Source organism: Symphalangus syndactylus, chromosome 13 (genome assembly GCF_028878055.3).
Source record: "Symphalangus syndactylus isolate Jambi chromosome 13, NHGRI_mSymSyn1-v2.1_pri, whole genome shotgun sequence".
NCBI lineage: Eukaryota > Metazoa > Chordata > Mammalia > Primates > Hylobatidae > Symphalangus > Symphalangus syndactylus.
Window position 1 is genome coordinate 44,106,508 of NC_072435.2, and position 27,171 is coordinate 44,133,678.

The window sequence follows — 27,171 nt, forward strand, 5'->3', positions numbered from 1 at the left end:
AAGGAAATCCCTGGGGGGAAGGGGCTTATAGATGGGGAAGTCAAAGCTTCTGGAGCCACGGAGGAGAGAATTTTTACTCCGACGGAGCAACCCGCTGAGTGACCTTGGACAAGGCCCTGCCCTCCCAAGGCTAGGGTCAGCACCAAGTCCCCCTGGCTGGAACAGGTGGCCCCTGAGCCATCCAAGGTGACCATTGCTCCGATCCCAGGTGCTGGTGAGAGAAAGGGCAGCTGGGAGTTTCCCCTTCAGTCCTGTTCTGGGGTCTGGCATTGCCCCTGCCCACCATGGGGTGTCCTTTTCTGCCCCCTTCTCCAGGATCGGACTTGGGTACCATGTGCTTCTATAAGCCGTCTGCAGACAGCTCTAAATAGATGGAGGGAGTACCCCAAGGGAGCTACAGGCCCCCAGGGCAGCTTCAGAGCTGGGGAGCAAGAGTTCAGCTGGTCTGCCAAGCAAGGTAGTTCACAACTGTAATCCCAATACTTTGGAAGGGCGAGGCAAACTCAGGAGTTCGAGACCAGCCTGGGCAACATACTGAAACCCTGTCTCTACAAAAAATAAAAAAAATTAGCCAGGTGTAGTGGTGCACACTTGTAGTCCAAGCTACTTGGGGGCCGAAGGTGGGAGGATCGCTTGAGCCCAGGAAGTTAAGGCTGCAGTGAGCCATGTTCATGCGACTGCACTCCACCCTGGGTGACAAAATGTCACCTCCCTGAATGTTACCCACCTAGATCTCCCCATGGTGAAGGAACTAGGGGCAATGTGAGGGGGTGAGCAGGAACAGCATTGGGAAAGACAGATAAAGCATTCAGCGTCTGGAGCCCAGTGAAAGGAGGAGTGGCCTTAGGGAGGGGACATGGAAGAGGTGGGGCTAGCCCAGGGCCCCATTGGAGCCATAAAGCCACTGATCTTAAGCTTCCTGAAAGCTTAGGAGATGACCCAGCTCAGCAACACCAAGCTGGAGCACAGATCTGTTCTAAAGACCATTGTATGTAATAGGCTGAAGCAGGTGGGTCACCTCTGGCCAGGACTTCGAGTCCAGCCTGGCCAACACAGCAAAACCCCATCTCTACTAAAAATACAAAAAGTAGCCAGGCATGGTGGCAGTCACCTGTAATCTCAGATACTTGGGAGGCTGAGGCAGGAGAATTGTTTGAACCCTGGAGGCAGCAGTTGCAATGAGCTGAGATCACATCACTACACTCCAGCCTGGGTGACAGAGCAAGACTCTGTCTCAAAAAAATAAAAAATAAAAAAGACCATTGTAGTCCGGGAGCTGTCTGCACCCTAGTCTTTTGGGTCCCCGCCTCCACCCCGCACCCCCTGTCTGATCATTACAGATCTCAAAGGGACAGGAAAGGCAGCAGCAGCCACCCTTTCTCCCAGTCAAGTGGTCACCAGCAGGACTGAAGGGGACAGCCCCTTTGCAGTGGCCCGGCGAGGAGACCCCTGCACCCTAGGGTGAGTGAGTCCCAGACTTGGGTCGCCTTTGGGGGTGGGGGTGGCTCAGGGGTTGGATAGAAAAATTGGTAACTGGGCAGACTAGGTGGCTCACGCCTGTAATCCCAGCACTTTGGGAGGCTGAGGCAGGTGGATCACTTGAGGTCAGGAGTTCGAGGCCAGTTTGGCCAACATGGCGAAACCCCGTCTCTACTAAAAATACAAAAATTACCCGGGGATGGTGGTGGGCACCTGTAATCCTAGCTACTTGGGAGGCTGAGGCAGCAGGACCACTTGAATCCGGGAGGCAGAGGTTACAGTGAGCCAAGATCGCACCACTGCACTCCAGCCTGGGTGACAGAGCAAAGCTCTGTTTCAAAAAAAAAAAAAAAAAAAGGTGACTTGAGGAAAAAGTGCCAGCTTTTGAAATAATAACAAGCTGGGTACAGTGGCATGCACCTGTGGTCCTAGCTACTCGGAAGGCTAAGGTGGGAGTATCAAGAGTCCAGGAGTTCGAGGCTGCCGTGAGCTATGATTATGCTTGTGAATGGCCACTGCACTCCAGCCTAGGCGACAGAGCGAGACCCCCATCTCTTTAATTAAAAAAAAAAAAAAAAAGGCCGGGCGTGGTGGCTTACGCTTGCAATCCCAGCACTTTGGGAGGCCAAGGCAGGCAGATCACCTGAGGTCAGGAGTTCGAGACCAACCTGGCCAACAGGGTGAAACCCCCATCTCTACTAAAAATACAAAATTAGCCAGGCATGGTGCTGCATGCCTGTAATCCCAGCTACTTGGGAGGCTAAGGCAGGAGAATCGCTTGAACCCAGGAGGCGGAAGTTGCAGTGAGCTGAGATTGCGCCATTGCACTCCAGCCTGGGCAACAAGAGTGAAACTCCATCTCCAAAAAAAAAAAAAAAAAAAAAGATAGAAAGAAAAATAATAATAATATAATTATTATTATATCATGTATATCATGATGATGATAGCAAGGACTATGCTTTCTAGAGCCTCCAGGGAGTTACTCTCCACTTTCTTTGATCACTGGAGTTGGGGAACCTATTCAGAGAGGCCAGATGACCTAGAAGTGGGGTGTTGAGCTAGGTTGGAAGAGCTCTGTCCCACCACTCCCGCCCCCCTCCCCCGCCACACACAGTCTCTACCTCCCGGCTCTCGTGGTCTCACTGGAGATAGCCCCCAGGGTAGGCCAGCTTGGTGGAAGGCAGTTCCTGTGCTCCTTTCTCCAGTGAACTTTTTTTTTTTTAGTTTAGTTTTGTTTGTTTGTTTTGAGACAGAGTCTGACTGTCGCCCAGGCTGGAGCCCAGTGGCATGATCTTGGCTCACTGCAACCTCTGCCCCCTACCCCCTGGGTTCAAGCGATTCTCCTGCTTCAGCCTCCCAAGTAGCTGGGATTACAGGCATGCACCACCACGCCCAGCTAATTTTTGTATTTTCAGTAGAGACGGGGTTTCACCATGTTGGCCAGGCTGGTCTCAAACTCCTGACCTCAGGTGATCCACCTGTCTTGGCCTCCCAAAGTGCTGGGATTACAGGCATGAGCCACTGAGCCAGGCCTCCTTGGTGAACATTGACTGACATCCAGGGTCAGCACTAAGCTGCCCATGGGGGTGTAGAGAAAACAGAGGTGGTGGTCATTTAGTCAATCGACAAACACTGAGCAAGCTAGCTACTGTCCGCCAGGCCCTAGGCTGGATGCTGGGATGCAATAAGGACAAAGGCCAGCCCAGGTCAGCCCTTGTGGAATTTCATGGGGCATCAATTAAGCAAGTGTTTTGTGCTGGATACAGTGGCTGATGCCTATGATCCCAGAACTTTGGGAGGCCAAGACAGGAGGATCACTTGAGCTCAGGAGCTTGAGACCAGCCTGGGCAATGTAGCAAGACCCCATCTCTACAGTTTTTTTTTTTTTTAAATTAACCAGTGGGGTGGTGCATGCGTGTGGTCCCCGCTACTCTGGAGGCTGAGATGGGGGGATAACTTGAGCCCAAGAGGTCGAGGATACAGTGGGCTATGATTGCACCACTGTACTGTAGTCTGGGTGACAGTGAGACTCTGCCTCAGAAAGAAAGCGAGAAAGAGAGAAAGGGGGCCGGGTGTGGTGGCTCGTGCCTGTAATCCCAGCACTTTGGGAGGCTGAGGTGGGCGGATCATGAGGTCTGGAGATAGAGACCATCCTGCATGGTGAAACCCCGTCTCTACTAAATACGAAAAATTAGCCAGGGGTGATGTCGGAAGTGCCTGTAATCCTAGCTACTCAGGAGGCTGAGGCAGGCAGGAGAATCACTTGAACCAGGGAGCTGGAGGTTGCAGTGAGCCGAAATCGCGGCACTGCACTCCAGCCTGGCGACAGAGCGAGACCCCGAGACTCTGTCTCAAAAAAAAAAAAAAAAAAACAGAGAAAGGGAGGGAGGGAGGGAAGGAGGAAGGAAAGAAAGGAAAGGAAAGGAAAGGAAAGGAGAGAGAGAAAAAAGGAGAGGAGAGGGGAGGAGAGGGGACGGTGGGGAAGGGGAAAGGGAAAGGGAGAAAAGAGAGAGAGGGAGGGTGGGAGGGAGGGAGAGAGAAAAAAGGAAGGAAGGAAGGGAGGGAGGGAGGTAGGGAAGGAAGAAAATTGTTTTGTTAGGAAGAAAATAGAATATGAGGATGTATTAGTGACCGGGGAGCAGGGAAGCCTCTTGTAAAAGTCAGAGAGGCCTCTCTAGGGCAGTGATCTTGAGCTGAGACCTGAAGGAAGAGGAGGAAGTGGCCCGCTGACAGCTGGGAGAACAGCATACCCAGCAGAGAGAACCACATGTGCAAAGGTCCTGAGGTGGGAATGAGCTTGGCGTGTCTGAGGAACAGTGAGGAGGCTGCTGTGGCTGGAATAGAGTGAGTGGGAGAGAGGAGGAAGATGAAGGCAAGAAGGTCGGCAGGTAGGAGCCAAGCTACAAGGAACTCAGGGGCTGCAGTGAGGGTGTGGACTTCAGAGCAATGGGGAACCATGGCAGGTGTGTGAGCAGGGGAGAGGCATGGTCTCAGTTAAGATTTTCAGAAGCCCTGTGGCTGCTGTGGAGAGCAGGGCAGGAGTGGAGGTGGCAGGAGCCCAGAGTGGAGGCCAGGGAGATGTCTGGTGGTTTCAGCTGGGTTGGTACCAGGGTAGAGCCTCAGATGGAAAAAAGTGGGCACATTCTGGGACTGGGTTGGGGTTGGAGGATGAAATGTGGCCAGGTTTCCATCTCATGCCAAGGCGCTACTGTGAGAGAAGGGAGCACTCATTGTGCTTGGGGAAACCTGGGAAGGCATCCTGGAGGAGGTGCTCTTTGGGCTGAGTCTGGAAGGTCAAGTAGAAGTTTGCCAGCAGATAAGGCTGGGGTCATGTGGGATCTAACTGCTCAAATGCCAGAGGGTCACTGAGCACCCAGAATCTGGGGCAACATGATCAGATTTGTAACTAAGAAAGATCCCTGTAATCCCAGCACTTTGGGAGGCCAAGGTAGGAGGATCACTTGAGGACAGGAGTTCAAGAACAGCCTCAGCAACATGGCAAGACCCCATCTCTGCAAAAGGAAAAAAAAATAGCCAGGCATGGTGGCACATGCATGTAGCCCCAGCTACTCAGGAGGCTGAGATGGGAGGATCACTTGAGGACAGGAGATCGAGGCTGCAGTGAGCTCTGACTGCACTACTGCACTCCAGACTGCTGCAAGACAAAGGGAGACCTTGTCTTTTTTTTTTTTTTTTTTTTTGATACAGGGTCTCGCTCTGTCATCCAGGCTACAGTGCAGTGATGCAATCTCAGCTCACTGCAACCTCCACCTCCCAGGCTCAAGTGATTCTTATACCTTAGCCTCCTGGGTAGCTTGGGACTACAGATAGGTGCCTGCCACCATGCCCGGCTAATTTTTATTTTATTTATTTATTTTTAAATTGTATTTATTTATTTATTTATTTATTTATTTATTTTGAGACGGAGTCTTGCCTCGTCACTCAGGCTGGAGTGCAGTGGTGCTATCTTGGCTCACTGCAAGTTCTGCCTCCCAGGTTCACGCCATTCTCCTGCCTCAGTCTCCCAAGTAGCTGGGACTACAGGTGCCCACCACCATGCCCGGCTAATTTTTTTTGTATTAGTAGAGACGGGGTTTCACCATGTTAGCCAGGATGGTCTCGATCTCCTGAGCTCGTGATCCACCCGCCTCGGCCTCCCAAAGTGCTGGGATTACAGGCATGAGCCACTGCACCTGGCCCTATTTATTTATTTATTTATTTATTTATTTATTTTGGAGATGGAGTCTTGCTCTGTCGCCCAGGCTGGAGTGCAATGACATGATCTCGGCTTACTACAACCTCTGCCTCCCGGGTTCAAGCGATTCTCCTGCCTCCTGCCTCAGCCTCCCAAGTAGCTGGGATTACAGGCATGCGCCACCACGCCCGGCTAATTATTTGTATTTTTAGTAGAAACAGGGTTTCACCATGTTGGCCACGCTGGTCTTGTTTTTTTTTTTTTTTTGAGACAGAGTCTCGCTCTGTCGCCCAGGCTGGAATGCAGTGGTGCAATCTCAGCTCACTGCAACCTCCGCCTCCTAGGTTCAAGTGTTTCTCTGCCTCGGGCTCCCAAGTAGCTGAGATTACAGGCACCTGCCACCACACCTGGCTAATTTTTGTATTTTTAGTAGAGACGGGGTTTCACCATGTTGGCCAGGCTGGTCTTGAACTCCTGGCCTCGTGATACGCCCACCTCGGCCTCCCAAAGTGCTGAGATTACAGGCATGAGCCACCTCACCCGGTTATATTTTTTAAATTTATTATTTATTTTAGTAGAGATGGGGTTTCATCATGTTGCCCAGGCTGGTCTTGAATCCCTGAGCTCAGGCAATCAGCCCAGCTTGGCTTCCCAAAGTGCTAGGATTACAGGCGTGAGCCATGGGACCCTGGCTCTTAAAAATAAAAAAAGATTCCCTGTAGGTGGGGGACTCTGGGGGAGGTTAGACCCCAGTGACAGATTTCAAGAGGTGCTTTTGAAATAGTCCAGATCAGCTGGACGCGGTGGCTCACGCCTATAATCCCAGCACTTTGGGAGGCCGAGGTGGGCGGATCACGAGGTCAGGAGTTTGAGACCAGCCTGGCCACCATGGTGAAACCCCGTCTCTACTAAAAATACAAAAATTAGCCGAGCGTGATGGTGGGCGCCTGTAATCCCAGCTACTCAGGAGGCTGAGGCAGGAGAATTGCTTGAACCCAGGAGGCGGAGGTTGCAGTAAGCGGAGACAGTGCCACTGCACTCCAGCCTGGGCTACAGAGTGAGACTCCCTCTCAAAAAAACAAACAAAAAACAAAACAAAAAAAAGAAAAAGAAATAGTTCGGGTAATGGTCAGGCCAGTAGCAGCCGTAAGCATTCATGGAGTGCTAGCGCTGAACTTCATGCCACTGGCCTCCAATGAGGCCCTAGCATTGCCCTGCAGAAGAAATGGAGGCTCAGAGTTACTAGTCCCTTGTCCACAATCACTGCCTTCATTCCTGTGGCTGCCACCACAAATGACCATGAGTTGGATGGCTTACGACCATAGAAAGTTGGCCGGGCAGGGTGGCTCACGCCTGTTATCCTAGCACTTTGAGAGGCTAAGGTGGGCAGATCACCTGAGGTCAGGAGTTCGAGACCAGCCTGGCCAACATGGTGAAACCCCGTCTTTACTAAAAATACAAAAATTAGCCGGGCGTGGTGGTGGGTGCCTGTAATCCCAGCTACTCGGGAGGCTGAGGCAGGAGAATCGCTTGAACCCGGGAGGCGGAGATTGCAGAGAGCTGGGATCTCACCACTGCACTCCAGCCTGGGTGACAGGAGCAAAACTCTGTCTCAAAAAAAAAAGAAAAGAAAAACACACAAAAAGTTGTGCTCTCACAGTTCTAGAGGCCAGAAGTCCAAAATCAAGGTGTTGGTGGTGTCGCCTTCCTCTGGAGGCTCTCAGGGGGGATCCTTTCCTGCCTCTTCCAGCCTCTGGTGGCTCCTGGTGTTCTTTGGCTGTGTCACCCCCACCTCTGCCTCTGGTTTCACATGACCTTCTCCCTGTTTGTCCATCTGTATCCTCATATGGGCTTCTTATTTAAAAAAAAAAACAAAAAACAGTTGTTAGATCACAGCCGGCCCTAATCTACCATGAGCCCCTCTTCATCAGGTGGGCCGAGGTGGGTAGATCACTTGAGGCCAGGAGTTCAAGACCAACCTGGTCAACATGGTGAAACCCCGTCTCTATTAAAAACATAAAAATTAGCCGGCTGTGGTGGTGCACGTCTGTAGTCTCAGCTACCCAGGAGGCTGAGGCAGGAGAATTGCATGAACCCAGGAGGCGGAGGTTGCAGTGAGCCGAGATTGTACCACTGCACTCCAGCGTGGGCAACAGAGTGAGACTCTGACTCAAAAAAAAAAAAAACCCAGAAACCAGTTATTAGATCAGAGTCAGAACTAACCCACTATGACCTGCTCTTCATTTAACTACATCTGCAAAAACATTTCCAGGCCAGGCACAGTGGCTCACGCTTATGATCCCAGCACTTTGGGAGGCCGAGGTGGGAGCCTCACTTGAGCCTAGGAATTCAAGAGCAGCCTGGGCAACATAATGAGACCTCGTCTCTACATTTAAAAACAAAAAGAAAAGAAAAAGAAACAGGAGGATCCCTTGAGCCCGAGAGACAGAGGCTGCAATGAGCATGATCGTACCACTGCACTCCAGCCTGGCTGAGAGAGTGAGACCCGGCTTCAAAAACAAAAGAAAAGAAAACAAAACAAAACCTTCTTTTCTTTTCTTTCTTTTTTTTTTTTTTTTTGAGACGGAGTCTCGCTCTGTTGCCCAGGCTGGAAGTGCAATGGCACAATCTTGGCTCACTGCAACCTCTTCCTCCTGGGTTCAAGCAATTCTCCTGCCTTAGCACCCCCTAGTAGCTGAGATTACAGGCACATGCTACCATGCTCAGGCTCAGCTAATTTTTATATTTTTAGCAGAAACAGGGTTTCGCCATATTGGCTAGGCTGGTCCTGGTCTCAAATTCCTGACCTCAGGTGATCCACCCGCCACGGCCTCCCAAAGTGCTGGGATTATAGGCATGAGCCTGGCCAAAAAAAACCCTATTTTCAAATAAGGTCTGAGGTTCTGGGGAGGACTCAAATTTTGGAGGCATACCATTCAAACCAGTCCACCTGCGTAGAAAGACATTGGGCTTTGGAGTCAAACCTTTGCTCCTCTAGGGGGCTGCCACAGTGAGGAGAGAGGGGTGCCCTGAAGCAAATTTATGGGATCGGTTGGACCCACTGGATGTGGGGGTGGTAGAGAAAGGAGGCTAGAACCTTCTAGCCTGAGCGTGAGGAGGGAGGGGCGCTCATGTCTGAATGGACAGGACGGGACAGTCCCAGGGTGGGGCTGCTGGTGGGCATGACAGGGGCTCCCTGACAGCCTTGGATGCTTTTGGGGACTCCTTGCTTATGATGGAACTGCTACCCTGCCTGCCTGTCACCCCCAGGCTCCCACCTCCTCCTCTAGGGCTGAGAACATAGCAGGCAGCCCATGGGGAGGACCGGGGAGGATCAGGCCCAGTCCCTCCCTTCCCATCCTGTGCCCCTTTTTCCTCCGTGTTCTGTCTGCAGGGCCCTTGTGTATTTATCATATCAAAGCCGGTCTTGTCTTCTGGCCTGAAACTGGGAGTTTGGGGGGCTTTGTGTGTCTTTATCACCACAGTGTCCCTGCCTTAGAGTACAAGTCCTGCATACAGGAGGTGCTCAGTAGATGCTGGTAGAAGGAATCCCAGGTCCCTGAATCCTGAGAGCTCAGGACAAGCCCTCTGCGACACCTGCCCCAGCTCCCACCCTGGTCTTCCCTCTCCCCTTCCTGCCCCTGCAGTTCCCAGGAGCCCGAGGGAGCCAACACTCCAGATCTTGTTTTTTTTTTTTTTTTTTTTTTTCTTTTTGAGATGATGTCTTGCACTGTCGCCCAGGCTGGAGTTCAGTGGCGTGACCTCGACTCACTGCAACCTCTGCCTCCCAGGTTCAAGCGATCTCCTGCCTTAGCCTCCTGAGTAGCTGGGATTATAGCGCCACCACGCCCGGCTAATTTTTTGTATTTTTAGTAGAGATGGGGTTTCACTATGTTGGCCAGGCTGGTCTTGAACTCCTGACCTCATGATCTGCCTGCCTTGGCCTCCCAAAGTACTGGGATTACAGGCGTGAGCCACCACACCCAGCCTTTTTTTTTTTTTTTTTTTTTTTTTTTGAGACGGAGTCTCGCTCTGTCAAGCCCAGGCTGGAGTGCAGTGGCGCAATCTCGGTTCACTGCAAGCTCCGCCTCCTGGGTTCACGCCATTCTCCTGCCTCAGCCTCCAGAGTAGCTGGGACTACAGGCGCCCGCCACCATGCCTTGCTCGGCTAATTTTTTTATATATTTAGTAGAGATGGGGTTTCACCGTGTTAGCCAGGATGGTCTTGATCTCCTGACCTTGTGATCCGCCTGCCTCAGCCTCCCGAAGTGCTGAGATTGCAGGAGTGAGCCACTGCACCCGGCTGCCTTTTTTTTTTTTTTTTTTGAGACAGAGTCTCACTCTGTCGCCCAGGCTGTAGTGCAGTGGCACACTCTTGGCTCACTGCAACCTCCACCTCCCAAGTTCAAGCAATTCTCCTGCCTCAGCCTCCCAAGTAGCTGGGATTACAGGTGCCCACCACCACGCCCAGTTAATTTTTTGTATTTTTGGTAGAGACAGGGTTTTGCCATGTTGGCCAGGTTGGTCTCGAACTCCTGACCTCAGGTGATCCGCCCTCTTTGTCCTCCCGAAGTGCTGAGATTATAGGCATGAGCCACCACACCCAGCTCAAATTTCTCTTCTAAGAGACCTCCCCAACCACCCTAACTCAAGTCTACCTGTCCTCATTCTTAGTTCTTTCAACTTTATTGGATCTCTTAATGATACTTTTTTTTTTGAGGTAGGGTCTTGCTTTGTTTCCCAGGCTGGAGGGCAGAGGCATGATCACAGCTCACTGCGGTCTCCACCTCCTGGGCTCAAGTGATCTTCCTGCCTCAGCCGCCCCGAGGAGCTGGGACTACAGGCACATGGCTCCACGCCTAGCTAATTTTTAAAAAATTTTTGTAGAGACGGGGTCTCGCTATGTTGCCTAGGCTGGACAGTACTTTTGTGTATCTAAAATTCTCAGTTTTATTTCCCTTTTTGGAGAGGGTTGTCCCCCTCCTTTAGAAAGCCAGCTTCAAGAGGGGCACGGTTTGTATCTCTCTAGGGTGCTGCATTCCCCAGCACCAGGCTCAGAGAAGGGGCTACGTGGATATGTGAGTGAATGAATGAATGAATTAGTGCATGAATGAATGAATCAGTGAATAAATAAATGGCTGAATGAGTGAATATCTTACTCACCCTTGCCATCCTGACACTCACTGGGGCCCAGGTTCCAGCTTCCATCCAGGCAGCCTAGGCTGGGTCCAAGATTTCGGTGGATGCACATGTGGAGGGGTGCTGGGGATGGAGGTGTAGGGAGATGCTCGTGTGGCCAGGCCACTCCCTGCTCAGGCCACTACCTTTGTGTCCCTCAGCTCCTGTGAACATCTTCCAGTTCTCCTGCACCCAAACCCTTAGTCACTGCCCAGAGACCAGAGGCCCAGCCCTCAGGCCCCCTGCGGAGGGGCTTGCTGTCTAGCCACCTCCACCATGCTTGACGTTTGCAGAGGACACAGCCTGTGCACAAGGCAGTTTCCCAGGGCATGAGTCCCGGGGGCGTCTTGGCTGCCTGACAGGCTCACTTGCAGGCTTCTTGGGTCTCTTCCAGCCAACCATGGGCTGGTGAGAGGCTCTGCCTGGAACGGAGACCCAGACGGCCCCCACCAGAAGCCCCACCTCCATCCAACCTTGACTCCCATTCACGCTGCCGACCTTGTCTCTGAGGGGTGGGATTCCAGCAGGTGGCAGGACTGACTAAGGTAGGAGGCAAGGCCGTTGGTCACCAGATTGATTGTCCAAGTTCCATTTCTTGATGGGGGCGGTCCCCGATCCCTCAGGGCAGGTGAATGCAAAGGAGAACAAGCAGAGGTCTTTTCAGAGGGAGAAGGTGGGTACAGGGGCGTGGGCAGGGATGCAGGGGATTGGGGGCAGTGGAGTGCTGTGGCTGATGTTTTTGTGAATTTCAGGACAGTTACATGTTAGACTTGAATTCAAAAAGCATCTGGCCAGGCACGATGGCTCACGCCTGTAATCCCAGCACTTTGGGAGTGGATCGCTTGAGATTAGGAGTTCGAGACCAGCCTGGCCAACATGGTGAAACCGCGTCTCTACTAAAATTACAAAAATTAGCAAGGTTTGGTGGTGCACACCTGTACTCCCAGCTACATTGGAAGGCTGAGGCATGAGAATTGCTTGAACCCAGGAGGTGGAGGTTTAGAGGTTGCAATGAGTGGAGATCATGCTGCTACACTCCAGCCTGGGTGACAGAGTGAGACTCTGTCTCAAAAGAAAAAAAAAGCGTCTGATGCTACAGCCTGTGCAAGCAGACCAGGGTCAGCCTGTGGGCATGGTATGCTTCTTGTGGCTCAGGGACCCCTGCGAGGGCTGGGTTGAGCTGTCAGGGGCCAGGAGCATTGAATGTGGTTCAGGGATGTGCCCAATCCTGAGGGAGCTGTGGGTGGCTCCAACGTTGTGCTTTAGAAAGGGCTCCTGGTGGTCCAGGCAGGGGAACAGCAAGTGCAAAGGCCTGGAGATGGGAACCGTGACAAGGGGAGACTGAGAAGGCTTGGCTGGAGGTCGGAGTGCTGGTGAGTCAGTGGAGAGATGCAAGAGGGGTGGCTGGTTCTCAGGTGTGGCTGAAAACCCGCCCCTTTGGGGTCCCCACGACCCCTTTCTTGCTCTGCAGTGACTCTCAAAGCTGCTTGTGTCTGGTCAGGTCACTGGTGTAACAGTCCCCTGTTACTGATCCTATCTGGCCTCGCCTGGTACCTCTGTGGATCTGACCGGGACCACCCAGGCCTCTATTTCCTGACTGTCACAGCCCTGGGCATTGTCACCACGGCCGGGCCTTGTGCAGAGCAGTCTGGACAGGCTGGGATGAGGAACAAGCTCTCCAGGGGAGGGAACAAAGGTCCTCTCTGAGACTCTGAGCCATCACCTGGCTCCTCTGTGACTCACCGCCACCCTCAGCCCATGCAGCTATCCCTCATTCACGCGTTCCTTCCTTCCTTCCTTCATTCAGTCCAACTGTTTTCTGAGCTCCGCAGAGGAAACACAGAAGACCAGCCTCCCTCAGGAATAAACACTCAGATGTTCCTGACCTGGGCCCAAGCTCTGGGCTGGGAAGAAAACAGATGGAGGGTGTGGGAGAGAGATAGGGGGTGGGATCTGCTGGCTCCAGGAAGCCCCCAGGCTGGTGAGGGACAGAGCTGAACACAGTCACCTCAAGCTTGGTGGGAACAGGGTGAGGCAGAGGCAGAGGCAGTAAGACTGGAAGAGGAGGAAGGAAGAGCTCCCTACCCACTGGTCTCCAAAGCTCCCTGGAGCCGCCATTAACTTTGAATGAATGAGTCGGCCAAGTTCAGCCTGGGTGCTGGGGGAAGGAGCACTGTTTTGGCGACCCCCAGCCCTGGTGATCCCAAACTCCCTGGGGCTCTGGCTTCCTGTCATCCTGGAAATGGGTGTTGGGGGTTAGGACTGGGTGGCCTGATCCAGACGGGCCTCTCTCCTCCCACAGAAGGTGGCCTCTAACCGAGTGCCCCGGCATGTACGCGGTCCCACCCCTGGAAGCCCCTACACCTGGCTCCCAGGCACCCCCCAACTTGCAATCACCCTAGTCCCCCTCAAGGCTCCCCTATGCAGAGCTAGACCCCGGAGGAGGTCGTTTGAGGGGCAGGCATTGAGTCGCTTTGCAAAGTTGTCTTTCAGCTGATGCTTACGGGGAGGACATTCCCAGGCGTGCAAAGGTTGACAGAGCAGCTGAAGTTTGGGACCTAATTTTGGGGAGGGGGTATAGTTAGGAGGCCCGGAGGGCTGTTGGGGGCGGGGGTTGGAGCTTCACCAAGGTCCTCCCCGTCGCACGGGGCAAGAGGGGGAGTTCGAAGACCAGCCGCATGCTGGGGGATTGCAGGGGGCGCCGGGGAATGTGGGATCTTTAAATATGGGCGGGGCTTGCGGGGTCGTCGAAGGCGGTGCCAACCCGGGCTCGGCCAATCGGCGGCGGCTCCCGCGTCGCACCGCCCCCTTCTCTCCCGGCCCGGGCGGGCGCTCGCCCCCCGCCGGGCCCGTGGACTGGGCGGCGGGGGATGCGCCTGCCGCCACCGCCCCCGGCCCCGCCGCCCCCGGGCCCCGCGCCCGCTCGCTGCTGCCCGCCCCGTCCGCGACCCCGGCTCCGGCCCCCGACCGGTTGTCCGCGGCCGCGCGGGACCCTCTCCCCTCCAGCCTTGTCCGCCCGCTCGGGCCGAGCCCCGCAGGTACAGGGTGGGATGGGTGAGGGTGCGGGAGGATCCAGGGTCTGCAGCTCGGGGCGCCCAAGGAGGGAGGCACGTCTCGGAGGGGGACGCGGTTTGGGGCAGGGGCCAAGAGGGAGGGTCTCCGTGCGGTCCGGAGCCTAGGAGACACAGGAAAGGTGGGGGGAATGAATGCATGTACATTGCCCGAGTGAGTGAGGATCCACGCACCCCCATCCTGGGAGGGGGAGGGTGCAGGGTTCACTTTGGGGGAGGGCAGAGCTGTGAGTCTCCAAACTCCATAGATCGGGTTGGATGTCGGGGAGCTCTCAGGGATGGACAGTGACCCGCAATGACTTGGGAATGGGAGGGAGGTGACCCACCACTGGCCCCTGGATCCAGGGGTTGGAGCACTCAGGGAGGGGTCAGGGAACCGGGTCTTCCAGCTCTCCCCGGACAGAAGTCCCGGACCCAGCTCGGGGCACTGCCCCTGCTGTTCTGGAGGGCTGGCCAGCAGATGGGAATTCCCGAGGCTGGGGTCTGAGCGGAAAGGCTGATGGAGATGCATCAGAATGGAGGGCCCCCGAGGGAGGCAGCCTCCGGGAGAGCAGGCTAATTGCACCCTGCTGGCTGCTGGCAGGCTACTGGCAGGTGGTGATGGGGGGATTGGGCGGGCAGCCAGCGCCTTGCTGCACTGGCTCCTGGGCGGCCCATGGGACGGGAGGGCAGGCAGTGTCTGCCTGCCCTGCAGATCTAGGGCCCTAGGATTATTGGGGGAGGAGAGGGGTGGGGGTGGTGGCGGGAAGGGGGATCCTCGGAGACCTTCCTCAACCTCAGCAGGGACACCCGGACTCTGGCTGCACCCGCTGGGGACCCACAACAGGCCCACATGTCCCAGAAGTTTCTGCTGTGTGCTGATCTGGTTGTGGTACCCGGAAGCCCCTGGATGTGCATCTGGGGGGCAGGGGCGGTCTGCCTTGGGGATTGAGGGGCAGGGAGCACCTTCTCTTGGTCCAGTTCTGAAGAACAGAAATCAATGGCACCAAGCTCTTACAGCCTGCAAAGCATTTGCCATGCGAGTTCTCACTCTGTTCTGGACACCAACCCTTGTAGTGGGGGGGTGGGGGGGAGGCACCATGAGGAATCTTTACAAAGCAGGTGGCTGAGGAATAGGCAGTAACTTGCTCCCTGGCAGAGGTACCTAGGGCCCCTCCTCAGTGGCTGCCTCAACCAACCTGTCATTTGTAAAAATGCTCGCTGGAGGGCCCTGGGGGCCTGGCTGGGATTCTGTCTCTCCCCATGTCCTGTTTGGTGGGGAATCTAAAGACCCATCATCCCTGCTCCCTGCTACCCTCATCCTCTCCTCAAGAGCTCTCTTGGGTCCCCCTAGGCCCACCAGATTCCCCCAGAAGTGTGTGTCTCCAGGGATGGTGTGGAAGTGGGTCTCTTCTCATCCCCCCTACCCCAGGCTTCAGGGAAGGGAGCTCTCATGACCAGACAGAATAGTAAAAGTAAAGCAATATCAAAGACCTTCCAACCCAAATACACCCTGTAGGACGTTTGTTTGTTGTTTGTTAGAAACGGGATATTGCTAGTTGTCCAGGCTGGTCTCGAGCTCCTGGGCTCAAGTGATCTCCTGCCTCGGCCTCCCGAATAGCTGGAACTATAGGTGTATACCTAGCTAATAGGGTGGTATTCCTCACTTGGCAAACCCAGGGCTGTTACCCAGAAAAACATACCCTTTCATGGACATCTAAACCTTGGCTGAGGGTTCCCAGGGGCTCCTGAGTCTCTGGGAATCCCTGAGGGTCCCAGGGACTCCAGTGTTAGGCCCAGATTGCAGTGGGGGAGGGGATGTGTACCCAGGAATGGGGAAGGCCCAGGCACTCATCAGTTCTGTGCTCCAAGCTGGTGGCTTCTCGAGGGCAGGACCAGGCCGTTTCCCCTCCCAGAAAGCAGACCCTGCCATCTGCCACGCCTGGATGGCACTAATTTAGTCCCTGCCTTTCCTGGCTGGATGACCTTGTGCAAAAGGTGCTGAGCTTCTCTGAGCTCTGTCTCCCGTCTGTAAAATGGGAATGGGAATGCCACCTTGCTCACCGGTGGTGATAGGGATTAAATGTGATCGTCCTGATCTCAGGCTCAAAGCACAGTAAGAGCCCGGTCCACAGTAACGTGGTAGGTGCCGGGAAAGCCCTCCACCCCTCCACCCCTCCACCCCTCCACCCCTCCATCCCTCCACCCTCTTGGAAGCCACCTGCCATTTCTCTCCTCCTCCCCACCCCCTCCCTGCCCAGGGCACCTTAGGACGCGGCTGCCAGGCGAGGAAGAACATGGCAGACACACGGCTGAATTTGGCCCATGCGTCGGGTGGCTGAGTCACATCCCCAAATTGCATCTTCATTGGTGCGTTTCGGAAGGTCGTTTGCAGAGGCCCTCGGAGGCCTACACCCCCTCTGGGTTCTGTCTGCCAGGCCACCCGCTTCTCATCCCTGTGCCCCCCATCCCCAGCTGGGGAAGTTTTGCACCCTCAGGGATGGTGGAAGGAGTGCCTGGGTTTTCCTGGGCCCCCTGGAGGAGGGCAGGATCTGGGGTCCCTGTGTGCACCCTAGTGCAAGCTCCCAGCCCCACCTGGTAGCCAGCAGATGTTCAGGCGTTAGGCAGGGGTTTGAGCCTTGGAGCAGAAGGCCCACCTAAGTATTTGTGAGGTTAGGAAAAGATCAGGGCCAAGGTCAGCCTCATAAACTGTCAAATGCTGGGCCCACAAGGCCAGGCCTTATAGACTGTGAAGTGCCGGGCCGGCAGGAGGTCAGGCCTGATAAACTGGGAAGTACCAGGCCACATGAGGCTGGGCCTCATAAACTGGGAAGTGCTGGGCCTGCGGGAGGTCAGGCCTTACAAGCTGTGAAGTGCCTGGTCACAGGAAACCACAGCCTGATTGATGTGACGGGTGAGGGTGGGAAGGGGTGGGACAAGTTCTGAGACTCATGAGGTCACCTGACCATTGAAGGAATGATTTTTTTTTTTTTTTTTTGGAGACAGGGTCTCACTCTGTCACCCAGGCTGGAATGCAATGGCATGATCTCGGCTCACTGCAACTTCCACTTCCCAGGTTCAAGTGATTCTTGTGCCTCAGCCTCCCAAGTAGCTGGGATGGCAGGTGCCCACCACCACGCCTGGCTAATTTTTGTATTTTTAGTAAAGACAGGGTTTCACTATGTTGGCCAGGCTGGTCTCAAACTCCTGACCTCAGGTGATCCACCTGCCTCAGTCTCCCAAAGTGCTGGGATTACAGGCATGAGCCACCGCACCCGGCCACGAAGGAATGATTCTTGCACTCCTGTTTGCTGGCACCAGTATCTGGAGACACATGGTGAGGGACAGACAGTGTGAAGGGTGCCGGACAAAGGCATAGGTGGTCCTGCAATGTGTGCGGCGGCCAAAGTCACCCATGTCCCACCCAGCAGTGTAGCTCTTTTTTTTTTTTTTTTTTTTTGAGACAGAGTCTCACTCTGTTGCCCAGGCTGGAGTACAGTGGCATGATCTCAGCTCACTGCAGCCTCCACCTCCGGGGTTCAAGCAATTCTTCTCCCTCAGCCTCCCAAGCAGCTGGGATTACAGGTGCCCACCACCACATCTGGCTAATTTTTGTAGTTTTAGTAGAGACAGGATTTTGCCATGTTGGCCAGGCTGGCCTCAAACTCCTGACCTCAAGTGATCTGCCCACCTCGGCCTCCCAGAGTGCTGGGATTACAGGCGTGAGCCACCGCGCCCAGCCAGTGTGGCTCATCTTGCTGTGTCCTGGAATGATGATCTGTTAGTCTGTCACCCCCAGTGCGTGTGGCAAGTGTCCTGCCTGTGCACACAGCTGCCCCCCAACCCTTCTCCCAGGTCTGGCACATGGGGGACCCCCATTGCATGCTGTTGTGACCATTTCAAAGGGGATAACACTTGGCCCTCCACCCACCCCTGCCCAGCTTGTTGGGAAAATCTCACAAAGGAGCCAGGTCCAGAATCTTCCTTGCAAGGAGAAGGTGTGTCTTCAGGCAGGTTTGTATTTTTTTTTTGAGACAGAGTTTTGCTCTTGTTGCCCAGGCTGGAGTGCAATGGCATGATCTCGGCTCACTGCAACCTCCGCCTCCCGGGTTCAAGCGATTCTCCTGTCTCAACCTCCTGAGTAGCTGGGATTACAGGCATGGGCCACCACGCCCGGCTAATTTTTTGTCTTTTTAGTAGAGACAGGGTTTCACTATGTTGGTCAGGCTGGTCTCGAACTCCTGACCTCAGATGATCTGCCCACCTTGGCCTCCCAAAGTGCTGGGAGTCCAGGCGTGAGCCACTGTGCCCGGCCCAGGCAGGTTCTTTCACAACATCATGCCACAGTTTCCCCATATGTACAACTGATCAAATCCCAGGACCCACTTCTTGGCAGTATTAGGATTCAGGAGAACATTTACCTAAAGAATGGAGCCTGGGACCGGGCACAGTGGCTCATGCCTGTAATCCCAACACTTTGGGAGGACGAGGAGGGAGGATCACTGGAGCCCAGGAGTTCCAGACCAGCCTGGGCATTGTAGCAAGGCCTGATCTCTACTAGAAATAAAAATAAATCATCTATGGCTGTACCACCCTGAACACATCTGATCTCATCCGATCTCGGAAAAATAAATCATTAGCTGGGGGTGGTGGCACATACCTGTAGTCCTGGCTACTTGGGAGGCTGAGGTGGGAGGATCGCTTGAGCCCAGGAGTCCGAGGCTGCAGTGAGCTAGGATTGCCCCACTGCACTCCAGCCTGGGCTACAGAGCAGGCAAGGAGTGCAATTTGAGGGTCTGAGATACTGGGCTGGGCAGGGCAGGGGTGAATCTGACAAGTTGGATCCAGAGACTCATACAGCCTCATCAGTGCTTTGGTGAGCATGATGACTGTGTCACCATCATTGAGGTCCCTGCTCTCACACATGATGCCACAGGACATTGCTCTGTAATCACACAGGGTGCTTTTCAGATAGCCTGGCAGGGAAACAGGCTGGCCTGAGATCATAGAGCCCAGCCAAGCATGTCTTATGTCTTACAAAGCCCTGCAGAATCGATTCCAGATCTTGGAGTTAAATCCTGCATTGCCACACTAGTCCTGGAATCTGTTTGAAGATTATGGATCCCCTCTTGCCCAGGCAGGAGGGAGCCTCAGGATCTCTGTAGCCACAGCCGGGGTCCCTAATGTCCCATAGGCCATAGTGCAGGAGCCTACAAATGCAGGAGGCACAGTGAGGTGAGGTTAACTCATCCAAGAGTCTGAAGGTTGGAAGAGGATGAGCTCAGATGAAAACCACCTTCTAAGCATACCGTTAGCCACCCTATCCTCCCAGGCAAGCCCGTTGGTAGATTTCATCTTCCAGCATTCAGCAAGTGTTTCCTGAGTGTCATCTGTTTGCTAGGCATTGTTCTAGGTGCTTGGATACACAAAAAGTCTGCAGGCAGGGGGCTGGTAGGGGGGTGTTCCAGGTAGAGGGCACAGCCTGTGCAAGGGCTCAGAGAAGGATGAACTTGTTGGAATCTGGTGATTGGGAGACCACTGTGGCTGGAGGGATTGGGTCTGGGGAGAGTAAGAAGGACGAGATAGGTGGGAACCAGATACAGAGGGCCCCTTGGCCATAGTGAAGAGTTTGGTGTTTTATTTTATTTGTTTTTGTTTTTGTTTTTTTTAGAGATCGGGTCTTGTTAATGTTGTCCAGGCTGGATTTAAACTCCCAGGCTCAAGTGATCCTCCAGTTTCAGCCTCTAAGTAGCTGTGATTACAAGTGTGCACCACTAGGCCCAGCTCTGGAGTTTCTTTGTTCTTTTTCTTTTTTTTGCGACATAGTCTCACTCTGCCACCCAGGCTGGGGTGCAATGGCATGATCTTGGCTCACTACAGCCTCTGCTTCCTGGGTTCAAGAGATCCTTCTGCCTCAGCCTCCCAAGTAGCTGGGACTACAGGCATGCCCCACTATGCCTGGCTAATTTTTGTATTTTTAGTAGAGACAGGGTTTCACCATGTTGGCCAGGCCAGTTTCGAACTCCTGACCTCAAGCGGTCCTTCTGCCTTGGCCTCCTAAGTAGCTGCAATTACCAGAGCTGCAGCACCGTGCCCAGCTCTCTGGAGTTGATTTTTTCAATGGGATGGCACTGGGGAGCTGTGGCAGGGCTTTGAGCAGGGGAGGGATTCAGGCTGACTCAGATGTTTCTGGGATGATAAACCCACGTGTCAGCACTCTGGGCCACTCCCAAATTTAGAACGTTCTGGGATGGCCGGGATGGTCCTTGCCTTTCTGGTCAGTAAGCTGGACCCTGCTGTGACCATGTCCCTCTGTGCCCTTGCAGGTCAGTGCAGGAGCCCAGCCACTGAGCCATGCCGGGCCCCGGGTGGCCTGCAGCGAGCCCAACCCCTGCACCCAGGTAGTCATGAACAGCCACAGCTACAATGGCAGCGTGGGGCGGCCGCTGGGCAGCGGGCCGGGCGCCCTGGGACGAGACCCTCCGGACCCCGAGGCCGGCCGCCCCCCACAACCCCCGCATAGCCCGGGCCTCCAGGTGGTAGTGGCCAAGAGTGAGCCAGCCCGGCCCTCACCCGGCAGCCCCCGGGGGCAGCCCCAGGACCAGGACGATGACGAGGACGATGAGGAAGATGAGGCCGGCAGGCAGAGAGCCTCAGGGAAGCCCTCAAATGTGGGCCACCGCCTGGGCCACCGGCGGGCGCTCTTCGAGAAGCGGAAGCGCCTCAGCGACTATGCCCTCATTTTTGGCATGTTTGGCATCGTCGTCATGGTGACGGAGACCGAGCTGTCCTGGGGGGTGTATACCAAGGTAGGCGTGGTCCTCCCCCAGGCACTCCAGGGAGGTTCCACCGAGCCTGCCTAGCTTTCTTGACATGGGGTTGGGGGTGGCAGGGCCCCCCAGGAGATAGGGAGTGTTAGGGGGCTCCTGGAGGTGAGGGCTCCCTGGCCTTCTGCATACCCACCTCCGGGAAGGTAGCAGGGAGGCTGCACATGGGGAGGGAAGGTTCCAGCCCATTCCATGGCCAGGTGTCAAGGGGCTGCACCCTGGCTTAAGGCAGAGGCGGGCTTCCCCCCAGGACAGGGGTTCCCCAGAGTGAGCCTGCTCTGGGGAGCAACAGAAGAGCTTCCTCCCCTTCCGAGAGTGAGTGCGTCCAGGTTACAAGCCTGGCTGTGGGTTCCCTCATGCCACCTAGAATGTGTGAGGATGGAGAGAGATCAGGGCTGTGTCAGCCTATAAACTGTGAAGTGTCGAGGCTGGATGATGTCCGGCCTTGTGAACTGTGATGTGCTGTGCCCATGTGAAGCCAGGCCTTACAAACTGTGATGTGCTCTCCCCATGTAAGGCCAGGCCTTATAAACTGTGAAGTGCTGTGCCCATGTGAGGCCAGGCCTTATAAACTGTGAAGTGCTGTGCCCATGTGAGGCCAGGCCTTATAAACTGTGAAGTGCTGTGCCCAAGTGAGGCCAGGCCTCATAAACTGTGAAGCACTGGACACATCTTGCTGTCAGCCCAGTCCCCAGGAATAAGGACAGGAAAGCACTGCTTCCTGAACATAGCACCTGTTGCACGCCCAGCCCTGATAAGCTGTTTCACACACAGCAGCCCCAGGACTGGGGAACTAGCAGAAATTCGGGGTACAGTGGGAGAAGCCACTGGGAAGAGCCCCATTTGGCTGACTCCCATGTCCGGGAGCCAGGGTAAGGGGATGGGAGGGCCGCCGGCCCACCGCCTCCAGTGTCCATCCGGCTGTGTCCTCTCTCTTTACCAGGAGTCTCTGTACTCATTCGCACTCAAATGCCTCATCAGCCTCTCCACGGCCATCCTGCTGGGTCTCGTTGTCCTCTACCATGCCCGGGAGATCCAGGTCAGTGCTGAATGCTGCAGGAAGCAGCCCCTCTCCTCAAACCCCAGATCCCCCCACACCTGCCCACCTTGGATCCCATCCCCACAAAACATAAAAGGATGAACAATTGGCTTCTGATAGAAAAAAGATCTCCATAAAGACACACAGTTGGGCCGGATGCGGTGGCTCACGCTTGTAATCCCAGCACTTTGGGAGGCCGAGGCGGGCGGATCATGAGGTCAGGAGATCGAGACCATGGTGAAACTCCGTCTCTACTAAAAATACAAAAAATTAGCCAGGCGTGGTGGTGGGCGCCTGTAGTCCCAGCTACTCGGAGAGGCTGAGGCAGGAGAATGGCGTGAACCTGGGAGGCGGAGCTTGCAGTGAGCCGAGATCGCGCCACTGCACTCCAGCCTGGGCGACAGAGCGAGACTCCGTCTCAAAAAAAAAAAAAAAAAAAAAAAAAGACACACAGTTTCCATCATTCTAGATTTCCTTGGAACACACATCTGTGTTTTAATTTTCATTGATTATTTACAAAAAAGAACAGGTAGTGAGAAAGTGAGGAGCTGAGCTGGGACTCTGGGACACACGGGTTGTTTCCAGGCTGGAGTGCAGTGGCACGATCTTGGCTCACTGCAACCTCTGCCTCCCGGATTCAAGCGATTCTTCTGCCTCAGCCTCCCAAGTAGCTGAGATTACAGGCGCATGGCACCACACCTTGCTAATTTTTGTATTTCTAGTAGAGACTGGGTTTCACGATCTTGGCCAGGCTGGTCTTGAACTCCTGACCTCCAGTGATCCACTCATCTCGGCCTCCCAAAGTGCTAGGATTACAGGTGTCAGCCACTGCTCCTGGCCTATTTGTTTAGTTTTCGAGACAGGGTCTCACTCTGTTGCCCAGGCTGGAGTGCTGTGACGCAGTCATAGCTTTGACCTCTTGTGTTCAAGAGATTTTCCTGCCACAGCCTCCCAAGTAGCTGGGACTACAGCTGCGCACCACCACGCCTGGCTAATTTTTGTATTGTCTTGTCGGTGTCTCGCCATATTGCCCAGGCTGGCCTCAAACTCGTGGGCTCAAGTGATCGGCCCACATCACCCTCCCAAAGTGTTGGGACTTTATAGGCATGAGCCACCATGCCCGGCTGCACATGCATGTTGATAACAGCACTGTTCAAAGTAGCCAAAAATCACACCTGTGATCCCAGCACTTTGGGAGGCTGAGGCGGGTGGATCACTTGAGGTCAGGAGTTCAAGACCAGCCTGGTCAACATGGTGAAACTCCGTCTCTACAAAAATACAAAAATTAGCCAGGCATGATATCGGGTGCATGTAATCCCAGCTACTTGGGAGACTGAGGCGGGAGAATCACTTGAACCTGGGAGGCAGATGTTGCAGTGAGCTGAGATCGAAACATTGCACTCCAGCCTGGGCAACAGAGCAAGACTCCGTCTCAAAAAACAAAACTACAAAGTAGCCAAAAAGCAGAAACAACGTCCAAATGTCCAACCAGGCATGAATGGATAAATAAAATGTAGTGCACCTGTACAATGGACAATTATTCAACCTTTTTTTTTTTTTTTTGAGACGGAGTTTCACTCTTGTTGCCCAGGCTAGAGTGCCATGGCACAATCTCCAGCTTACCGCAACTTATGCCTCCTGGGTTCAAGCAATTCTCCTGCTTCAGCCTCCCGAGCAGCTGGGATTACAGGCATGTGCCACCACAGCCGGCTAATTTTGTTTTTTTAGTAGAGATGGGGTTTCTCCATGTTGGTCAGGGTGGTCTTGAACTCCAAACCTCAGGTGATCCACCCGCCTCGGCCTCCCAAGGTGCTGGGATTACAGGTGTGAGCCAACGCGCCCAGCATAACCTTTTTTTTTTTGAGATGGAGTCTCACTCTGTTGCCCAGGCTGGAGTGCAGTGGTGCTATCTTGGCTCACTGCAACTTCCGCCTCCCAGGTTCAAGTGATTCTCCTGCCTCAGTCTCCTGAATGGCTGTGATTACAGGTGCCCGCCACCACGCCTGGCTAATTTTTGTATTTTCAGTAGAGATGGGGGTTTCACATTTTGGCCAGGCTGGTCTCGAACTCCTGACCTCAGGTGATCCTCCCACCTCGGCTTCCCAAAGTGCTGGGATTACAAGCGTGAGCCACCATGCCTGGCCTATTCAACCTTAACAAAAGAACAAAACACCAAAACAGCAGAAATGTATTGTCTGAAAGTTCTGGAGTATAGAAGTCTGAGGATCAAGGTGTTAGCAGGGTTGGTTCCTTCTGAGAGCCATGAGAGAGAATCCGTCCCAGGCCTCTCTCCTAGCTTTTGGTTGCTCCTGGCAATTTTGGGGGTTCTCGACTTAGGAGATGTGTCACTCCAATCTCTGCCTTGAGGATCACATGATGTTCTCCCTTTGAGAGTGTCTGTGTCCAAATTTCCCCTTTTTAAAATAAGAACACCAGTCATTATTGGATTAGGGCCCACTGTAATTAGATGATTCCACTTTTTTTTTTTTGAGACAGAGTTTCGCTCTGTCACCCACACTGGAATGCAGTGGCTTGATCACAAATCACTGCAGCCTCGACATCCTGGGCTTACACAGGTAAGCCCCCAGGTAGCTGGGATTACAAGCACTTGCCACCATGCCCCGCTAATTTTTACATTTTTTGCTTTTTTTTTGTAGAAAGGGGGTCTTACCGTGTTGGCCAGGCTGGTCTTGAACTCCTGGGCTGAAGCGATCCTCCCGCTTCAGCCTCCCAAAGTGCTGGGATTTCAGGCCTGAGCCACTATGCCTGGCCTGATTCCAGCTTAACTTCATTTTAACTAGCCGACCTCGTTACAATGACCTCATTTAACGAGATGACCTCTATAAAGACCTTATCTCCATATAAGAGCACATTCAGAGGTACTAGAGGTCAGGATGCCAACATATCTTTTTCAGGAGAACACAAATCAACCTATAACAATTTCTGATACTGAACATGGATGAACCTCAGAAATATGATGCTCAGCAGAAGAACCCAGACATAAAAGGCCACAAATCGCATGCTTCCATTTATGTGAAATTTTCAGAAGATGCAAATCCGCAGAGACAGAAAGAGATTAGTGGTTGCCGGGGGCTGGGAAAGGAGCGACTGCTAATGGGGACAGGGCTCCCTTTTGGGGTGATGGAAGTGTTCTGAAATTAGATAGAAGAGGTGTACTAAATGCCACTGAATTGTGCACTTTAAATGGGAGAATTGTACGGTTTGTGAATTTCATATATGTATACTTTTTTTTTGTTTTTATTTATTTATTTTTTTTTGAGATGGCGTCTTGCTCTGTCACCAAGGCTGGAGTGCAGTGGTGCAATCTCAGCTCATCGCGACCTCTGCCTCCTGGGTTCAAGTGATTCTCCTGCCTCAGCCTCCCGAGTAGCTGGGATTACAGGCACCTGCCACCACACCTGGCCAATTTTTGTATTTTTCGTAGAGACGGGGTTTCACCATGTTGGCCAGGCTGGTCTTGAACTCCTGACCTCGTGTTCCACCCGCCTCGGACTTCCAAAGTGCTGGGATTACAGGCATGAGCCACTGCCCAGCCTGTTTTTGTTTTTGTTTTTTAAACACAGGATCTCGTTCTGTCGCCCAGGCTGGAGTCCAGTGGTGCAGCCAGAGCTCACTGCAGCATGTACCTCCTGGGATCAAGGAGTCCTTCTGCCTCAGCCTTCCAAGTAGCTGGGACCACAGGCACAGACCACCATGCCCAGCTAAATGTAATACATTATATATACAGATATATAAAACCATACACATATAAAGGCAGGATTTTCCTATGTTGCCCAGGCTGGTCTCGAATTCCTGGGCTAGAGTGATCCTCCTGCCTCGGCCTCCTAAAGTGTTGGGATTATAGGTGTGAGCCACGGACCCGGCTTTTTTTTTTTTTCAACTGTAATTCAGGCTGGACACAGTGGCTCACGCCTGTAATCCCAATACTTCGGAAGGCCGAGGCAGGAGGATCACTCGAGCACAGGAGTTCGAGATCAGCCTGGGCAACGTGGCAAAACACCGTCTCTACACAAAAGTTTTTTCAACAGTTGGCCAGGCATAGTGGTACACATCTGTAGTTCCAGCTACTTGGGAGGTTGAGGTGGGAGGATCACCTGAGCCCAGGGAAGTCAAGGCTGCAGTGAGCCATGATCGCGCCACTGCACACCAGCCTGGGGGACAGAATGAGACTCCCTCTCAAAATAAAAAACAAAACAAAAAACCAAACAAACAAACAAAAAACGGAGGCAGTATGGACGGCAACATAGCAAGGCCCCCTCCTCTTAAAAAAAAGAAAAAAAAAAAAAAAAGGGCCTGGCTCACGACTGTAATCCCAGCACTTTGGGAGGCCGAGGCGGGCGGATCATGAGGTCAGGAGATCGAGACCATCCTGGCTAACATGGTGAAACCCTGTCTCTACTAAAAATACAAAACATTAGCCAGGCGTGGTGGTGGGCGCCTGTAGTCCCAGCTACTCGGGAGGCTGAGGCAGGAGAATGGCGTGAACCCAGGAGTAGGAGCTTGCAGTGAGCCGAGATCGCGCCATTGCACCCCAGCCTGGGCAATGGAGCGAGACTCCGTCTCAAAAAAAAAAAAAAAAAAAAGGAAGGAGTTAGAGGCTGCAGTTAGCTATGATCCCGCCAGAGCAGGTGCAGGTCTCAAAAAAAAAGGGCAGGCGGGGGTGGGGGAGGGGGCGTGGCCATATTACTGATGATAACTTTTGCCTCCAGCTCCAATATGATTGGTCCCGGCTCCGTAACTGACAGATGTTATGTATCTTGGCGCTCTGCTCACCTCCCCTAGGACTGGCCCTGGACATGGCCATGGTACCCCATGGAGGGCCCGGGGGAGCAGTGGCGCTGCAGGGTGTCCTTTATGTCAATGCTTTGCCGATGTGCGAGCGGAGGAGGCCCCTAGAACGCGCGGCCGCCACATTTTAAGGAAGTAACTTTTTTTCTTTTTCTTATTTTAGAATGACTTTATTGCTTCTTATTTTTAAAATGACACGTGAAAAAGAAAAAAAAAGATACTTAGGAGTTATACACACGTTCAGAAGGAAGAGAAAAGTATAGTGAAGGGCTGGGCATGCACACCTGGAATCTCAGCACTTTGGGAGGCTGAGGTGGGAGGACTGTTGGAGCCCAGGAGTTCAAAACCAGCCTGGGCAACAGAGCGAGTCCCCATCTCTGCATAAATTTTCTTTTTCTTTTCTTTTTTTTTTTTTTTTTTATCGAGACAGAGTCTCACTCTGTTGCCCAGGCTGGAGTGCAGTGGCTCAATCTTGGCTCACTGCAACCTCTGCCTCCCAGGTTCAAGTGATTCTTGTGCGTCAGCCTCTCAAGTCTGAGATTACAGGCACCCGCCAACACACCTGGCTAATTTTTTTGTATTTTTAATAGAGAC

The 27,171-nt window shown here is 53.6% G+C and overlaps 1 protein-coding gene across 4 annotated transcripts in view; it reads left to right on the forward strand.

Annotated features, from left to right (window-relative positions):
- Nucleotides 1-27,171, forward strand: part of KCNN1 (potassium calcium-activated channel subfamily N member 1) — a 47,078-nt gene that overhangs the window by 1,038 nt on the left and 18,869 nt on the right. For 3 of the 4 annotated variants that reach the window (XM_055236700.2, XM_055236701.2, XM_055236702.2), the window contains exons 1-3: nucleotides 13,670-13,890; nucleotides 20,229-20,711; nucleotides 21,673-21,768. In XM_055236700.2, the coding sequence (XP_055092675.1) occupies nucleotides 13,723-13,890; nucleotides 20,229-20,711; nucleotides 21,673-21,768 (747 nt within the window). In that variant the 5' untranslated portion in view covers nucleotides 13,670-13,722. Of the gene's footprint in view, nucleotides 1-13,669; nucleotides 13,891-20,228; nucleotides 20,712-21,672; nucleotides 21,769-27,171 lie in introns of those variants that run through there. The other variant, XM_063616357.1, reaches the window with a different exon arrangement.